This window comes from Serinus canaria, chromosome 13 (genome assembly GCF_022539315.1).
Source record: "Serinus canaria isolate serCan28SL12 chromosome 13, serCan2020, whole genome shotgun sequence".
NCBI classification, from domain to species: Eukaryota; Metazoa; Chordata; class Aves; order Passeriformes; family Fringillidae; genus Serinus; species Serinus canaria.
The window spans coordinates 7584559-7603876 of NC_066327.1; the positions used below are offsets into that span (position 1 = coordinate 7584559).

At 47.8% G+C, this 19318-nt stretch overlaps 1 protein-coding gene across 1 annotated transcript in view; it reads right to left on the reverse strand.

The window, feature by feature from the left end:
* Positions 1–4637: 4637 nt before the first annotated feature.
* The window catches only part of PDLIM4 (PDZ and LIM domain 4), a 45297-nt gene continuing 30616 nt past the window's right edge, over positions 4638–19318 (reverse strand). The window contains exons 4-7 of the mRNA XM_009091356.4: positions 16301–16479; positions 12144–12301; positions 8301–8421; positions 4638–7408 (exon numbers count right to left, since the gene is read on the reverse strand). Of these exons, the coding sequence (XP_009089604.1) occupies positions 7204–7408; positions 8301–8421; positions 12144–12301; positions 16301–16479 (663 nt within the window). The 3' untranslated portion in view covers positions 4638–7203. The remainder of the gene's footprint in view (positions 7409–8300; positions 8422–12143; positions 12302–16300; positions 16480–19318) is intronic.

Genomic DNA, 19318 nt, shown 5'->3' on the forward strand with positions numbered 1-19318 from the left:
AGCCAGCTCTGCTACAGCACCACAAGCTCTTGCTGCAATCACCATAGCCCAGAGCTTTTGCTGGGTGCTCTGCAGCTTGCAAAACCCACTTGTGATCCAAGATCAGGGATGCTTTACCCCAAGCATGGAGATAATGAAAACCACATTAAAACAGTGGCCAGTGAATGGCTTGGACTGTTGTGGAGCAAATTCTCTGTAGGGGAAGGACCAGTCCTAATTCTTGCAACTGATCCTTCTTAAAGAGGTCAGTGCATGTGTCCAGAGAAGGGCAACTGATCTGGGGAAGAAGCTGGAGCACAATTCTGATGAGGAGCAGCTGAGGGTGCAGGAGGGGGTCTGGAGTATGGGAGGCTCAGTGGGGACCTTCTTGTTCTCTACAAATCCCTGAAAAGAGGAGGTAATAAGGTGGGGGTTGGTCTCTTCTCCCAAGGAACAAGCAATAGGATGAGAGGAAATGGCCTCAAGTTGTACCAGGGGAGGTTTAGTTTGGATGTTAGAAAAAATTTGTTCGTGCCACTGGCAGTGGTGGAGTCACCATCCCTGAAGGGATTTAACACACATGAAGATATGGCACTTGGTGACACAGTTTAGTGGTGGGCTTGGTAGTGCTGGGGGATTTTTTCACTAAAACAATTCTATGATTTTACCACAGGCTTATAAAACCCACTTTCATCTATTAGATGAAGAGCAGTGTGTGGGAAATGAGCTCAGGGAGATTCCTTTAAATTGAAGTCAGAGCCAAGGAGCCGGCAGAGCAAAGGAGGAGTACTTCATTACAGGGGGAGATGGAGCAGATTTTTGAATGGTTGAGACACCACCTCTAGTGCTGATTCTTGTGGAAGCAGGAAGTTGCTCCAATGGCTGCTGGATGCCACAAGCTGCCCTGAGCTGTGGAGGAGCCCAGCTCCTGCTTGTGCAGTCACATTACCCTCATCCAGTGTACCACTGTGCCACTGCTGGCATCAGAGCTCCTGCTCTGCTCCAGAGTGGGGTGGTGCTGCCCACAGCAGCTCTGCTCTTTCCCTTTGAAGGGATCCTCTGCTGTGGTAGGACAGCTGTGCCACCCTCCCAGTAGCCATCTGGAGAGCTGGGAATTAAGAAAGGACATGATACTTCAGAGTTCTGTGGATTGCATAGCACTTGGATCACGTGGAAACTTGCTTATCAACAGGGCAAAGCAAGGCCTATTTTGTATGTGAGCTGCAGTGTGTCCTCTGAGGGGCTCTGTGCCACATGATTGAGCTTCCGTGCCACCCTGCTGGAGTGTGGCACAGCCCTGCTCTGGCCAAAGCCCTGGCCTTGCCCTCCTGCTTACCTGCTGCCCACCCTGGAGCTGATGATCGTATCCATCAGGGTCACATCCCACTGGACCAAAAGCACTTGGGAAAAAGTCATCTTTGGCAGCCTTTAAAAAGGCTCTTGACTCAGCCTTTCTGCTCTCAGCAATACAGTGCAGGTGCCCCTTGCAGCAGTGCCAAGAGTTGCCTGAGGCTCACTTCAATCTAACCTGTGGGACTTGGAGCTCTCAGGGGCATTATGGCCATCATTTCCCAGCTCCTGGTAGTGGTGAACTTCTCCTAAGCAGAGGGCAGCAGACAAGCATTTGGTGTGAATGAATTTTCATCTTCTTTGTGGTAGGAATCCTGTAAAAGAGATGGAGCAAGGATGCCTGTCTTTAGCACATAAGTGAGGATTTGGGATAAACCCTCCCAGAGCCCACCTGCTCCACTTCAGTCAGCTTTCCCAAGGCTATCCACCTCTCAGGAAGAACTTCAGTAATTTTGCCTGGTGCAATGTCACTCCAGCTGGAGAAGGGACATTGCTTTGGCCCTGGTGGGAACCAGCACACGCTTCCTGTGCAGCAGGAGCACGTTCTGCTTCCCTGGGCCCAGCCTTTGGGTCAGTGATGTGGGTCAGGGCTGCAGCAGAGCGAGGAACCGCCAGAGGTCTTGCCAGAGAAGAGACGAGATGCTCAAGCCCATCACTATGGTGTGAAACGACCTCTCCCGGAGAGATCATTGCCAGACGTTTCCCGAAGTTCTGCCCTCGGGGTGGATTTGGATGTTCTTGTTCGGGAACCTCCCCACATGCCGGGACTCCTCACAGAGCTGGCTCTTGTCCTATCCTGCTCGAAGCCGCTGGATATTTCAGTTTTCATCGCTAGATGGAGCAGGAGACAGCACAGCGCAGGGATGGAGCTCTGCCTCGTCTCATGGCCCTGCACCCAGACAGCTCCTCTGCCCCTCATCCCCATCCCACATCCTTTATAACCCCCTGCAGCCCATCTGCCCCCACACATTCTTTATAGCCCCCTGCAATCCAGGCACACCCATTTGCCACCATCTCCCCTACAGATCCCATACATTCCTCTGTACATCATGCATTCAATATCCTCCTTTACATCCCCTGCACTCCCCCAATGTTGGGAAAACCCCTGGGATATGCTGCCTGGGGAGCTGGGATTGGCCATACCAGGGATAGGTTAGACACCTCTTGGGAGGGTCATGGTGGCTGGTGCTGCCTGGGGACAGGAACAAGGTGTGAGTGGCCTCCCAAGAGCCCCTCCAGCTGGATTTTCCAGTGGTGGTGTCCATGTCCCACTGGTGAGCCCAAATCCTCCCAACCCATGGTCCCAGACTGCCAGAAGCTTGCATCTCCTGAGAGTCCATGTGTTTGGGGAGGACACACTCATCACTGGCCTCCTGCAACTCTTCAGGTTCAGGAGTCAAGGACTTAGGTGCTTCTTCAGACAATAGTTATTCTCATTAGTAAAGGCAAAAACCTGAACCAGGCTTGAGCAGAACCTTTGCAGAGTGAGGTGTGGCCCTGAGCACTTTGACTGCCCTGAAATCAGTACTGGCCCAGCCCAGGCCCTCCTCACTGGGCTCCCTGTGCAAGCAACTGCTTTAGGACTACCTAAAAATTCAGAATATTTAACTGTCCCGGTGGAGAAGCTGGTCCTGGCTGGAAGAGCTCTGAGAGTGTTTGCTGGGGAGAAACAGAGACAACTTGCAGATAAGTTTTTCTAGAATCGGGAGCAGTTTTCTGGGTTTTATTATATGTAGAGGGAAGATTTTTTTTCCTCCCTAAAGTAATGAAAATAGTTTTTTTTATACATGAGAAAGGGAAGAAAGGGAACTTTTCCAAAGGGCCTCTTTCCCTCAGTCCCCCTCCTATGGCACAGGACATTTATCCTCAGATAAATGGACAAGCTGAGATTTTTTCAGTCCCTGGGGCAGACCAGTAGTAACAAAAGCAAAGTTAAACAACTCCAAACAAAAGCTGCAGCAGAACAGGGGCGTGGTGGTGGAAATAATGCCTGGCTAAGTAAGAAACTTTAATGATACATGGAAAAAGTTAAACAATTAAAACTTGCATCAGTCTGGCCCTGGTCCCACCTCGTTTAGTTAATAAATGCTGTGCTGCATCACAGTGGAGCTTGTGCCTCTTTTTTCCTGAAGAAGAGAGGAGGCTCCCAGTGTTGGGCTGGTCAGAGTAGCTGTGTGGGTAGCAGAGGGTCTGGGGGGCCCCAGAGCTGCCCAGGCTCTCTGTACCCCTCAGTCTCACAGTGGGGATCCCCCCAACGGGCTGAAGCCCCCCAGCATCAATGCCCAGGGCAAAGGGGCTGGGGATGGCAGTGGCTAAACCACAGAAACATATCCAACACATGTGTGTATTCAAGGGTGAATAGAAAAAACACTAATTGGAGAGTCATAACCATATGAATTATTTGAATATGTGTACAAATTAGACATAGAGTTTCCAGTGTGGGTCTTTCCCCTATGGAAACCTTTTCTGCCACATGCAGATCCTCAGAGGTTTTGTCTTTTAAATGTTTTAGGCACATACAGACAACTAATTCCACATATGAATACTTGCCAAATCAAACTTTTTAGGTTAAATATTGGAGGCACTTACCTCACACCCCTTCTGACTTTCCCATACACCAGTGATTTGAATCCCAATCAATTATTAAAACTAGACCTGTAGAGACTGAGCTACAGAAGCAAACATCCCTCTGAGACGGCTGCTAACCCCAACCTACCCTCACCTCCCAGACCCCCACACTCACCACCCAGTGGGCTTCTGTACTCCAGGGGTCAGCAGTCACCTCTCCTTGGGAAGAAGGCCCAGCTCACTCCAGCAGTGCCAGCAGTAACACCCCAGCACTGCAGAACTGTGGATCCCAGTCTGAGGACAGCCTGGGACATCAGGTGGGAGAAGGTTCCCTTGGAGTATCACTGTGACTGATTAAACATCACCAAAAGCACTGATTCTTCAGCCTTGTGCAGGGGCAGATGCAGCAAAGCTCTGGACCATCACAGGATGAGCTGGGTCACACTGGTGGAGAGGAGCCAGGCACCAGTGGGGGATCACACAGAGACACAGTGGCCTTTCCCACCTCCACACCTGTTAGGATGTAGGATCCCAGGAAGATCTCAAGTTAAAAAAAACCCACACCAACTCCCCAAAACACAGACCAAACCTCAAAGAAGCTCTCAATGAAATGTGGAAAGCAATTCACATTTGCAATTAGCATGGAGATGCAATTTGTATCTCCAAGATGCTTTTTGAAGTTTATCCAGTCCTCTGGATGCCAGGAGACCCCCACACATACAGACCAGGCAAAGGCCAAGTGATGTGAGACAAAACCCATAATACAATTTTATTTTTTGTTTCATACAAACAGTACCCTCCCCACATTTTACAGAGTTGAACAGAATTATCTGGTGATAGAGAGGGTGACGCTTGTGGCTGCTCCTGTAAGCCTCAGAACAGGAACAGGGTGGCCTGAAGCCAGGAAACCACGTGCCCTGGGATGGGCCTGGGTGAGGCAGCTCCAAGCTCTGCAGGGGGATGGGGTGAATTGATTACTCCTCAGAAAGGGTATCATGAGATGCCATGTGGAAATATTGACTTGAGGGAACTTGGGATCATTAGAAGAAGCTCCATGTGCAGCATTCCCACTGGTGTGGCAGCCAAGCAAGACCACCAAGGGTGCCCTGGCAGCAGCCTGCTCAGCTGGGTGTTTAAAATGAGGGCAATGAACCAACTTATGAACTTCTTGGTGCTCCCTGTATCAGGGCTGCAGATTCCGGGCATCCTGCAGGATGTGGCCACCATGCAGGTAGAGTCAAAAGGGGACAAGAGCCCCAGGGAGTGACAAACGCACCACTGGCAGCTCCAACTGTCTGCCTGGAAAACAGGGAAGGGCGTCCTGTGCCATTCATGTTGGGAGTCTTCCACCATGCAGCTGAGCTGTATTCAGTCCTGGATTTTGGTGAAGCCTGAACTCTCAAGCTACAGGCACCAGAGCTCAAACCAGCAATGTTTAAGACAACAGAGGAATTTAGAATAAATGTTTCTGACAAGGACACCCCAAGAAGCTCCAAGCAGAGCCCTGCAAACCAGAGCAGTAATGCTTCCCACCTGATTACCATGTCCCTCCTCTACACTTGTCCCAAACATTCCCCCCTTCAGAGGGTCCAAGTGACCAAGCAAGGCCATGCAAATACAAGAAAAATGTGGTTCAGCACTGTGATAAAATTTCCACATTTCTTGTACATTAATAACTAAAAATTCCTTATGGCAGAAGGAGGGGGAGGTAGATGTCTCCCTGCTAGCAGGAATGCACACAGCCAGCATCTCTGTGGTACCCAGCTGGAGGGAGCCCAGGGCTGCTGGGAGGCTGCAGGGCATGGGGTAGGAGCTGCTGTGTCCCAGTAAGGCACTGCACGAAGAGGTCTAGATGGACACCAGTAACACACTAAAATCCCTTCTGGGGTGCAGAACCTGTAGGAAGGAATTACCTGCTCAGCCCCAACTAGGATCATGTTCCCAACCCTCCCCCAATCCCCAGTTTTCCCTCGTGTGGAGAGCCAAGAGGGAAAGGAGTCCTTTGCCCATTTTTCCTTTTCTATGGAAGGAAAATAAGCCCAAGCATTTATTTTTCTCCCCTATATCCTTACTCTCTCAAAGTGAGGAGGACGAAGACTGAAGCTGTTGCAAAGCAGAAGTAACCTTGTTGTACCAAAGACACAGCTTCCATCACCTTGCACAGCAGTACCCAGCTGAGCAAGTCAACTCTCTCCTTCCTTTAAGTACCAACATGAAAAACCCACATTTCTCTAACAAAGAATAATTTCAAGAGCTACAAAACCTTCTCCCTGTCAAATAAAGTGGATGATGGACCTGGCTGAAAGCACAGCCTTGGGAGATGGGTATAAACACAATCCTGCTGCCCTGGGACCTGGGGCTCACCCAAGCTCTGGTTATTCCCTAAGTGCCTGGAGGGATTTTATCACCCCCCCTCTGCTGGGAGGCAGACCCAGATAGCAGCAATCTGAGGATTTAGAAATAAAGAACTGCAAAATTATAGCAAAAACTGGGGAATATTCACAATGGCCAAAGCAAAGGCAGCTGTGGGGAAAAATGTAGGAGGTGGGGATAATCAAAGGGTGCTCCAGACTGCTGCAGTGTCCTGTCAAGGTGTATTTGAGTCATTAGATGACAGAATAATGGAGTTAGGAGTAGAAGGAGGCAGAAAAAGGCCTCATCACACACTCAGTGCGGAGATCTCTTGGAAACTCGAATCAGTCCTTGTCAGCCTCAAACTGCACTGCCCTGGTCCAGAGAGTTTCACTGTAATTACTGCCTTAAGAGACCACCCTTCCTTGGCACATCTGCTGGGATGCAGCTGAGTGAGGCACCCACTGGTGATGTCCTGACTCTCAGGGGTTGGTTTTGAATCATTCACTGGGGCAGCCACAGGACAGGAGATTAGGGTCAGGACATAAGAGATAGCTTCTTTTGTTAAAGTGCCTTATTTTCTTCGAGCTTTTAAAACATCTTCTAAAACATCTTCAGTAGAAGGAGGGCACAAAAAAAAAAGAAAAAAAAAGGAATACAGGTTTTATATGAAAGAGAGTAAAGAATTAATCAATATTTACACAGATCTTAGACAAGATTACAGCACAGACTAATAACCCAACACAGCAAAAAGCAGAATGTCAAAAAGAAGGGCAAAACCTGTTTGAATGCTTTCAACACCATTTCCCAGAGATCCCAAGTGTAAACGGTTTTATCTAGGAAAAGGCATTTGAACTTGGGCTTTGGTCATGGGGGTTGATTACAGCCCCAGTGCTTGCAGCTGGAAGGAGGACGTGGGTGGGCCACCCCACCTCTCCAGAGCACAGCCCAGCCTTAGACAAGTTCAACTTTAGCGTTTGGATAAACAGCCACCACGTCATATCCTTCAGGGGGCTTAACCCTCTCCTTGGCGTGTGTCTCGCAGTACAGCTGCTCCTCAATGAAGAAATACCCCCTCTGCTTCAGGTTGAGGCCACAGTCGTCACACATGAAGCACTCAGGGTGGTAGAGCTTGTCCCGAGCCTTGACGATGGTGCCCCTGGGAGAGATCGGGAGAGCTCGTGTGAGGTGGAAGAACAAGGAGCATGAACAGCTTTTCCTGCTGCCTCAAGTGAAACACTAAGAAGGAAAGCAGCGTGCAGGGACATGTAAGGGTGTTATCAGGGGTTCTCAGCCCACCCAAAGCTGCCACCTCACTCCAGGTGTGGCTTCACTGTGCTTCTGTGGGAAGGGATGCTCCACACCCAGCAGCCCTGCTCCAGAGCTTGATGCAAAACACAGCCTTGAATATATACACTCAGCCTGGATCTGAAAATCAGGAGCCAGCATCCTGCAAGTACTGGGGCTGAGCACCTGCAGGCACTATGACTTGTGGAGCAGAGACCCTCACTCACAGCTTCAGCAAGAATACCATTGCAGGCATTTGCACAGCTCACACTCAGCCAGCAAATTTGACTTGAGCAGGATATAAATTACAGCAGAACATAAATTACAACAGGTCATAAATTACAACAAACAAAGCATAAAAACATCTATACTTTCTGAAATAAACATCCATCTGTCAGAGAGTAACTCTTCAACAAATAAACAAAACAGCTGTTTTCTTCTCAACACTCAAGGTGTTTCTCCCACCAACCCTTGTAAGGCAGTGAAGGAGTGCTTGGTGCCATGGTGCTATTCATAGTCCCTGGGCAGCTACTATGATAAGCAGGGCACAAACCATCCCATAAATCATCCCTTGTGAGATTCCCTTAAAAGGGGCAATCCAAACTGCATTGCTCAGGTTTAGATATGGTTAGAAAAAACCAGAAAGGGATTCAAGGTATTCTGTTATAAATTCTAACCCACATGCCTGGTAGGACCCAACCCAGCCACATCCCAGTGTCACTGTCCCCACTGCACCAGGGGCTCTGGTGAGGCAGGACACTTACACAATGCCATTCCTGCAGCGGGTGCACTCGGGGAGCATTTGCAGCCCAGACATGGGGCCACCAAGCTTTGGCACCGGGGACTTGATGTTCCGGGGGTTGCTCAGTTTGTCGAGTTTTTCACCTGCCAAGAATTAGAAAGACACAGATTAAAAACTTGGTCTCTCAGGCCTGTTTTTTTCCCTCTTCTTCTTCCTTTTTTTTTTTCCTTTTCCCCTACAGAATCAGATGAGCCTGTCTGTCATAACAGGACCTGCAACTCCCTTGGAAGTTCCAGGACAGCACCAGCTCAACAGACATGGACCTTGTCAAAATACAAAGCAGCTGTGATCTAGAGATGAGAGATTAATTTGGCTGTAACACTACTTAGTTAAAAATCATAAAGTGAAGAGCCCAGAAAAGCCACCCCTCCCCCCCCCCCCCCCCCAAAAAAAAAAAGTTTCCATCACAGCAACATTTCAGGTACACTTGGTAGACCCACCACCATCTGTCAAGGAGATATAGATGAAAGAATTTCAGGGAATGAGGAAAATTGAACCAAACAATAATAGAATCACATGCACTTTTCTTCCTAGAGCACACATTTAAGCTCAAATAATCTAGCCCAAAATACTGTGATAGAAGGTAAAGTCTTCTGAGGCACTAGGCCTCCTTTCATGAAGGTCCAACAACAGGAAAGTAAGAAATGAAGATTTTGTGTGTATGAAAAAATATCATAGCAGAATTTTCAGTGTTTCTGCTTCCACTCCCTACAGACCATCTACCATCTGCCCTCTGATTCTGAACAGCACCAACGTGCTTGTTGCCAGCTACTGGGATACTTAAAAGCTTCCAGTATTGACTGCATGGTTTTCCACAGCTGAGAACTGACTGGTCTGTTTGGCATATATTGATCTACAGGTCCTCTGTGATTGCCTAAGGTTGTAGAAAGGAGAAGCTCATGAAGAAGGACCAGTTGGCTCACAGTTTGGAAAAGCAGCAGAAGAGCTCTTGGATGAACAAGTCATTCTCCAGAGTTCTAATTTGCTACACTTCCTGAGCTTCCAAGGTGTTTCAGTCCAGGGTCCATTGTAAACATGTGCTTCAAGCCCTGATGCCCAGAAGGTCTCAGTAGGCCACAAGCACTTTCTGACTGAGGTCTCTGCACATACTCTGTGCCAATTTTGGCAGCTTCAGAACAAAATCCAGTGTAAGCGCCTCCCATAGTTCCAGGAACATTTCTGCCCTTCCTAAGGGGAACTTTAAGTACCTGGAGCCTGATACATCATCACTCCTGGTTGCTCACAGCCCCAGGGCAGGGTCACACCACAGACTGAAGGGCATCCCTCAGCAAAGAGACCCCTGCTCCCCCATCTAGTGTGTCTCAGGAGTGCTTATTGTCCTGGGCCCAGATGGGAAGGAGGGTGCACCCCTGACTCATCCCCTGGGGTGCACAGGCACCTTCCCACCACAGCCCCCTCTCCAGCCATGGCTCTGACACAGAGGCCAAGGCTGCCAGCAGTTCCAGCCAAGCAGGTAAAACCAAAAGGACCAACTTCCCACCAGATCCCACCTCCCCAAAACACAACACAGTGTTTGGAAATGCCAAGAGTTTTCATACATGCAGGAGTGCCTGCTCAAGAGCAGAGCAGGGCTACTCCACCCCAGGAGTTCCCCCAGTACTTGGCTGGCTCCAGCCAAGCCCCTTGTTGAATCCTTCCGCTGCCTTGCTGGGAATAAACTGAAGCAACTGCTCAGTCTGTTGGCTTCCCCCAGCATGAGACACAGCATGCTTGGACTAGACAGGCTCATCTGCCAACATTTAACAGTTAAGCTGTCACTGCCTCTCATGCAGAGTGCTTGGATAAGTTGCTTAAAAAAGGAAAGAAGGAAAAAAAAAAAAGGGATTTTACAATAAAATGAACCCTGCAGAGAAGGCTGCTTCCCATCTTCTTGAACTGTGTATCATTTCCTTCTATTTAGCAGCCCAGTCTCATGGTGATTTATGATCTTCAGCAAGGCAGTAAAATGCTTTAACTCCACAGCCTCCACCATGCCATCCCTGCTATGGCTGGAGTTTTTTGTCCTTTCTGGGTTATGGGTGCATATGAGGGTGGGCACTGCCATTCCTCCAGCCTCCACCTTAGCACAAAGCATTGCTCCCTAAGGGGGGGGATAGGGCTCAAATACTTCTAGTAAGAACACATTCCATATAAAACAGGTCGTTGTCCAAGACACTCAGCTCCTTGGGAGAGGAGAGCTTGACTTTAAAAGGACAATGCAGAACAGGCTCAGGTCAAAATGTGTAATTTTAGGCTTAAGGAAAAAGGAGCAGGGGTGGCAGCTGTAAAACAAACCCAGCAGGAACACTTAGGATTGAAAATGTGCTGGAACATCACAGAGCTTCATGCCAAGCAGAGATGCTTTTCACCTAATTTCTCATCCCTTGTGAAATAAACACTGTTGGAATGACCATGGCATAAGTGAGGCTGTGCCTGAAGGCAGTCACACATTCCCTCCACACTACTGAGAGGGAGAATGGTAGAACCCAGGTGACATTGACTGCTCCAGCCTGTCCCATACTGGCTGGTACCCGAAAGCAGCCTGTCAGGCTCCAGTCAAACACACAGTGTTGCACTGGTGATGGGCTAGAGCCAAGAGAATGATGATGAGCACACATCCAGGACTGGATGCACAGTCCCAGGACGTGGGGACTTGTCCTGGCACCTCTTTGTTCCCCAGCCTTTTCTTTCTCCCTTCCTCCTAGCGCTGGGTTTCTGCCAGCACAAGGCTGCAGGATGCAGGGGGAGGCAGGAGCAAACCAGCAAAGCTTGATTTTTTTTTCCCTTTCCCTGGCACAGAGAAGGAAGGCAGGCAGCACTGTTACTAATTGGGATTAACACAGTCACTTCCCATTTACTTCTTCCTGACAAGGAGACTGGGGAAGCAGCAGATTTGTCCCTGCTCTTGGAGGTCTTGAAGGACCTGAGGGTCCAACCGGGGCTTGTAAATCACACCAGTTTTTCTGCCAATCCAGGGGCTGTAATACTAATATAAAATACAATAATACACCCAGTGCTTCTGAGGTTGATCCTATCTCATGCTTTGCAACTATGGCTCAGTCCCAGTGAGAAAACCAATACTGGTGAACTTCCATGATGATCAGAAGTTACCTGCAGTTGTGCTTGTTGTGAAGCAAGAATCAACATCCTTCTAGTCAAAGAACAGACTTCAGCATTTTACACAAACAGAAACTGAAATGCAACAGCCCAACTCACTACCTCTCACAGCTCCATAATGAGATTTACAGCAGTTGGTATTTTCTCATAAAAGATATGTTCCTGGATTCACATGATTGCAGTATGGGGCCCTTGGAAGGAAACAGAAAGAAGGGTCTTGCCCTGTAAGACTGTAAAGCAAAGCCTAAAAATTTGAACATAAAAGCCCGAAAAGACTTATGGTGAAAGGCAAATAAAATAAAAAAGAAGCTGAAATGTATAGATTGGGGATCTTATTATTTAATGTGTTAACAACATGGGCAGGAAGCTGTGACAGACCTGAGAAGTGAGCCAAGAGTTCCTGATCTCTATCCCTGCCTTGCTGAGGACCATCCCACGTCCTTATGCAAATGCCATTTACTTAACGAGACCAGGTTCTCCAACAGGGATCTTATACAACTGCTTAAGGCCATTACATCTCATAAACCATCTCAGAAAACAGCTGCCACATTGCTTACAAATCCAGCTTTCACACAGTGCTCAAGTCAGCCACAAACTCTGGTAAGCAGGACTATGTGAAACACTGATTTGAAACCTGCCATCCCAGTGGTCTCCTCACAGGAGGGTGCTTGGGTGCCAACCTCCTTACCATTCTCACTGGCCTCCAACATGCCCTGCAAGTAGCGGAAGGATCCAGACTGCTTTGGCTCTGAAATGGGCTTCTCATAATCCTGGAGCATCTTGTAGACATCAGACTCCACATCAATCCCATTTCTGTTCCGTGGGAGAGACTTCACGGGGTCAATGCTGGTGTAAAGCAAAGAAAGAAAGGCTCAAGTCAAACAGAAACAGCTACTGTCAGCTCATCAGGGAGGTACTGAAATCTCCACATTCCCACAGATTCAATTAAGCACCTCTGTTCTCATGTGTTTCCCTGCCTGGAGGTATGTCTGGCACAGGAACAGTTGCTGAACCGAGGAGGTTAAACTTGTTCCCTGTTGGGCTCCAATTGAGCAACACAGCAAGGGCTGGCCCAGTTACCAGATGCCTTCAGGAAAGAGGGCAGCTGCTTGCAAATGCTGTAAATTGCTTTGCTACCTATGTAATTTATTGATAAAATGGGAAAAAACAGGCATTTCATTAACTATGTAGGGCCAGGGCATGCACCCACCCCTTTAAGGGCATCTGGAGAGTGTGTGCCAGGCAGGACAGCAAAACCCCTCACCATCCACAAGTGCTTCCTGTGAAGCTGGTGTTACTGTAGGTACATGACAAACACAGAGCACAGCTTAACTGAGAAAACCACCTCACCAGGGAGGGGGACATTGGACATCAGGGATGCCCCCCCCCCACCTCCAGCCTGGAGCTGCTTCTGCTCTGTATGAGGAGCATTTGGGATGCACACACAACAAACAGCAATTTAAACCATTATTCCAGTCCAATACATCAAAAAAATGAAAATCATGGTCTGGAATCAAATATATTTCAGGTACATGCTTAACCGTCCTGCTGAGAAAAGCTGAATCCAACTGCTGTTGTGCTCCAGAGGCCCCAAGACAGAGCACAGCTCCAGGGGAAGGGGCTCCTCTTCCTTTTTATAGAGCAGGTCATCAAGGTCATTATAAAACCAATAAAAATAGCAAGAGCCCTGAACTCCATCACCTTCACATACTTTAGCTATCATCTGGATCATTTTCTCCACCAGTGTTATATTCATGTCTGCTTAAACAAATAAACAAAAGAAATAACATTCACTTTCAAAGAAAGAAAAAAAGGAAGGAGAAAAAAAACCTCCAGCAAAAATCACTTTTAAAGAATGTCTAGAGCTCCATATTCTGGTAGTGACTCCCCGGCAACTCTGCTCCCTGTGGGAGGTGAGGGCCAGCCTGGGTGGTGGGGCTGAACCATGCTGGGCATGAGCCATGGACCCATCCCCGTGACTCCCAGCCAGTCCAAACCCCACAGGTGTGCTCCAAGTGCTTCTCTACCCTGCTACGGTTCACTCCTACATCAACTCACACATTTTCAATGGGAAAGGGCAGGTTTTGGCCAGCTGTGTTAATTTGGCCCAGCCTGGTTTGTTGGTAGCAGCAGGGAGGGGGCCCACAAGGGTAGCTTCTGTGAGAAGCTGCTGGAAGCTTCCACCGTGTCTGACAGAGCCAATCTCTGATCTCTGAAGTTGGACATGTTGCTGGCCCAATTAGAGAGGCTGTAACACCTCTGTGATGACACATTTAAGTAGAAAATCAAAACGGGGCAGTTTTTCCAGGGATGGCAAGGCACTGCTACCAGGGGCCATCCCCGGCCTGGCCTGTGGCGATACGCGGCTGCTGCCATCTCGGCACGGCCCGTGGCAAGCCTTGCCCTGCCCCAGCCATGCCTGGCCAGCCACACTGCAGGCAGAGGGACAGAGGGACAGCAGTGGCTTCTCCTTCCCTTTGCCCTGCAGGGAAGAGAGACGTGAAACAGCACCGGCGCCGCGGCCTCCACTGCTGGAAACATGGCGGCAGGGCCTGGCCCATGGTGGAAACATGGCCAGAGACTCCCTGACACAGAACCTAGATGAGATCAACCTCCTGGTGCTGCAGGATCTTGTAAGAATCTTTGAATTAGTGGAACTAGTTGGTAATGGTATCTATGAGCAGCAGCTTTTCTTCTAGTCAGAGAAGAGGAAGAAATGAAGACACGTGAGGGAAAACAACATGGCGGCACCAAGGTCAGTGGGAAAACAAAGAGGGGGAGGAGGTGCTCCAGGCATTGGAGCCAAAATTCCTTTGCAAGCTCTGGTAAAGACTATGATGAAACAAACTGTCCCCCTGTAATGCAGGAAGCCCATGGGGGATGCAGATCCACTCACAGCCCATGGGAAAAGTGCTCATGGAGGAGCGGGTGGATGGCAGAGAAAGCTGTGATCCAGTGGGAGACCCGAATGGAGAGAGGGCTCCTGCTTCCAAAAACAGAGAGGGGCCTTGCTTCCAAACTAGAGCAGCCCATCCTTACAGGACTGCACCCTGTGGATGAGTGACCCAGGCCACAACAGTTTTGGGAACACTTGTTTGCCCGTGGGAAGGACTCACAGCATAGCAGAGAACAGACTCCTCTCCCTGAGCAAACAGAAAATCTTGAGCGCCAAACAGACCAAAACCCCCACACCCTGTCTCCCTTCACTGTCACTGGACAGGAGGGAGGGGCTGGGGGAAGGTGTTTTAAAGGTGTATTTTACTTCTCATTAGCCTTCTCTTACTCTGTTAATATAAATTTACTTTATACCTTTGAATTAGAACCTGTTTTGCCCTTTAGAGTATTTTCTCCCAGTCCTCATTTCAACTCATGGGCCCTTCATTATTTCTTTTTCCCCTCTCCTCTACCCAGCTGAAAGTAAGAGAGGGTAAGCAAGTGACTTTAGTGGTACCTGGCCTTTGGCCAGTGTCAAACCATGATACCAGCCCAGCTTCATCAAAGAATATGTACTCCAATTCAAAGAAAAGGCACTCCTGCCCCAATTCTACTCAAAGACCCAAGTGAATGTCCTTGCTTTAGGCTCATTTGCAGAAAATACCAGATTTTCTTCTCTATTTTTTGTGCAGTTCTCCTCTTTCCAACTTCAATAACTTTCCCGCAGCAGCACAGGGAATGAGCTGGCTTGCTGCATCACTGAAATACAGATTCATGCAGACTGAAAAGAAACTCTCTTTGCATGTGATACAGACATTACTTTCTTGCAGGATATTTTGCCAGTTTGGAAGAACATAAATCAAGATCCTCATAAGCCATGTGAAAGCATCCCAGTCCACAACCTGGTTTGTCTCAAAGTCTGAGTTATTCACTCAAACCATTCTTGGCTACACAAAAGCCTTTTCTTTCCTAGGAGCATTATTTATTTCTCAGCCTCCCAGACAGCTGCACTGAGCAGATCTTACACTTATAAACATCCCAGTTACTGGAATTCATCCTTTCAGCCAATATCTCCAGCTTTCAGGGCAAGTGTTGGCTCCTAGGTATGTGGCAAGGTGTACCTCACTCCTAGGAGGGCAGCACCCTCCATCCTGCCTTGGAGATACACTTTGAAAAAACAAAATATTATTGTCTGTGACACTCACAGAGCCATGGAATTGTTTAGGTTAGAAAAGATCATCAAGCCAAACCATTCCCCCAGCACTCCCAAGGCCACCACTAAACCATGTCCCCAGGAGAAACATCTACATGTCTGTTAAGTCTCTCTGTTAAGCATGGTGACTCCACCATTGCCCCAGGGAGCCTGTGCCAGGGCTTACAACCTTGCTGGTGAAGGAAGTTTTGCTAATATCCAATTTAAACCTCTCCTCCTCTTGTCTTCCTTGGCATTAATCCCAGCTGGGGGACCATACCTAGGGGCCACTAATCTACCTACTCACATCAGCAACAAAAGGATCTTAACAGAGATCTGGAGAGTGAGCACCTTCACCAAGATGCAAACCTGAGCATTGCTTCAGCAACACAAACTTCAATTTAATGTTGCAGTTGCTACCTATGTAAATGTGGCCATTTTGTTCAGAAATTGCTGTCTCCAAGCCTTTTTATTTTTGCTTTGTTTTATTTGGTTAGTTTATTTTCTCCTCCCACCTACACCTGACCAGCCCAGCATCCTGGTGGACTTGGCAGAGTTAGGTCAATGGTTAGAGAAGATGATCTTGAAAGTCTTTCCAACTGAAGTGAGTCTAGGATTCCATGACCTCAGGAGCACCAGGAGCACAACAGCCTCTGTGCACTCCCTGAACCTTAGTTTGCAGGAGCAGCAGCAGATGCAGAGCCAAGCCCTGCCCCTACCTATGTGCAGGAGTGATGTGGAGTCCACTCAGCTGGCCTGGAAGGGCTGACTCAGAGCTGTTGTTTGTGTACAGCCGGGTTGGTTGGTGATGCTGCATGTTCAGCATCTGCTTGCTGTCCACAGGGCTGCCCCCAGCTCCATGGGGCATGGACCTCCTGCTCTGGGCAGGGCCACTGTCCTGGAAGAGAAAGAAAGCAGAAAACATGAGATTTATAGTGTGTGATGTACATGCAGGGGCTGTGTTGGGACATGCAGTTTGCCATAGTAACATTTTATGTGTGCTGTGGAAAACAGGGATGTGCAGCAGGAAAAGGAAAATTCAGGCTTGACCTGCAGTTAAATTGTGCTGAATCTACACAGCTCCCCTTGGTCCCCAACTAAATGAATTTGCTATTTTTCCATGGTGAGCCACTGCCAAATATTCTGCATTTATTTCTCCTGCACTTATTTTATATTTAAAAGCATATGTGCTGTTTCTTTAAAAGAAAGGCTGTGAGTCTACTTCTTATTCCATGTTCCATCACTCTGAGTACACTTGCTGTGCTCCTGACTTCAGGGCCATCCCTTCCATTTCTACCAGCAAAACAGGATAAACCCATGCTAGGCAGCTCCACGTGCAGGATGGGCAACACCCAAGGACAAGGGACCAGTCCTGGGATTTTCACTTGCAGCCACCCTTGTCCACACACATCCATGTTCCTTTAGGAAGGTTTTCTCCCCAAATAAGATTAGTAATTTACAGTGTGACAAACACATCACTCAAGGGTTTAGCTTGATATTCATATTTCCATTTGCTTTTTAAGTACCAAGGTAAACTGTGGAAATATTTTTGTCATATGACCTCAAGTCAGGAACTCAGATGCCATTAAATGAAAAATTTTCCACATTATTTTAACATTTTACCAATGTTAAACATTACCTATGTGTTATTCCACACACATGGAATTCCACATACATGGGTGTGCTATTAGTCAGTCCTATCCACACCCATAAACCAAGCAATACCTACTGCTTATGTCACCTGAGCCAGGCTTTGCCTGCAAAAACTCAGTATGAGGAGAGGACCTAACCCCAGCAACTGGGAAAAGCAGCAGGAAGCTGGACACAGCCCATGGACACACACTGGCTGCTATTTCCAGCCATGTGAGTCACAAACATGCCTGGACTGATGAAAGACATAGATGCTGTGTAAGAGGCTGGAATCTGTTTAACCTAGTTTAATTTGTTCTAGGGCAGCTCCCCAACACAGCTGCCTTCCACCAGCTTTTCAGTAGATTGAAGCTGATAAAAAAACAGGCAGGGAAATAAAACACCATCCTGTGAACAAATAACAAAGTGTATATTGTGGGGCTCTGATACAAAGCTTATTTTTGACTAAAATAATCCAATAAATACTAATTAGAAACAATTGTCTACCCCAGTGCACAGGAGAACACACTGGCACTCACAAACTTTGTAAAAACAAACAGCTAAGAGAAGTAAAAAACAGAGCCTGCTAGAAAAAAATCCTGAAAGTCCAATTCTTCAGTACTTCCTAAGGCAAATTGTCCATTGATAAAACCAAGCTTACTTAAGAACTGAAAGATGGTGTCTTCAAGGTTTTTTTCCTACCATCAGCTGAAAGCCTGAAGCCTTCAGCAAGCTCCCAGCAACTTCCCCTGCCTCAGAAGCTGCCTGGAACCCTCTTGGCACAGTTCCCTCCACACCACACATGCACAAACACGTGGGGAAAACTGCTTCCAACATAATAACTTCAAATTGTCTATTAAAAAAGGAATTTTGCTGCCAGGAATAATATAATTTTAACTGTTCCCCAATTTATAGTTTAAAAAAAATACATATATATATATATATATACACAAGCAGGCTATGTGTTCCCAATTCCCAGATTTAGGTTATTATTTCAAGGGAAATAAAGAAAACACTCAACCATGACGCAGAGAGGAAAAGAAGGATCATAAACATTTTTTTGGGATAACAGCAATGGCCCATATGGATGGCAGCACTGACAGCAATGCTTTTAGAATGCAATTACCTTTAATTATCTGGGCCAGATTCACTCTCAGTCCAGGGTGGCTGCAGAAGAGGGCTGGGTCCTCTCCTCTGACCTCAAGTGCCCCTGCACACGGGTGCCATCCAGACCTTTGCTGGGGAGCACAGAACTGGCAGCTGTTTCCAGAATGGAAACCTCCTCCAGACCATCATCTCCATGGATTTGCTTAAATCCAGGGTAGTTTATAAAGCGCTGCCCCTTTGTCCCTGTTAAGCTCAGCAATTTGTACATCAGGACCAAATGTTGCTATAAAGTGAAAACTCATTGCTTGGGCACTCTCCAAAAGGAGGCCCTTGATGGAAGGGCGGAAACAAAGCCCTGCCTGCACTGCCTGGCATCCCCAGTTGCCACCAGCTCCCTGTCCCTGTGGGGAGAGGATGTTCATGGTGGTGGCAGCTCACCTTTCCTCTGCTCAGCCATGTTATTAAGCCACAGGTGACCCAGCAGATTCCATAGGGATCAAGAGGTTCCTCCTCTAGCACAAAATGCTGTTCCCAAGCCAGAGCGCAGGCTCCTCTTCCTCAATGGCTGTGAGACCTCTGCAAGGCTTCACTTTGTGCAAAACACTCACACATTCATCCTCAGAAACCCAGAACCAGATGGATTTCTTTCCAGTTGTCAAATTCAAGATCAGTTCAAATTTCCCCCCTTCGAGGCCTAATTTGCTTTTCTTTGCTGGATTTTCTTCCTGCTTTTTATGGCCTTTCTTAAACTGAGTTTGCAAACCCTTCTTAAGAGCTGGCCTGTGAACTCTCACCAAGGAGAACTCTTTCAGCCTACAAACCAGAAACTCCCAATTTGTTTTCTCATGCTTGGCTGTTTTTTCAATGCATATTGCAAAATGTCCTATTTGTCCATGGAATTCTGCACTCTTTGGCATGTGGCAGCGTGATGTGGGAAGACCAGACAAAATGAGATGAGACATTGTTGAGACCCCATTTTTAGATGGGTAATATGCTTCCAC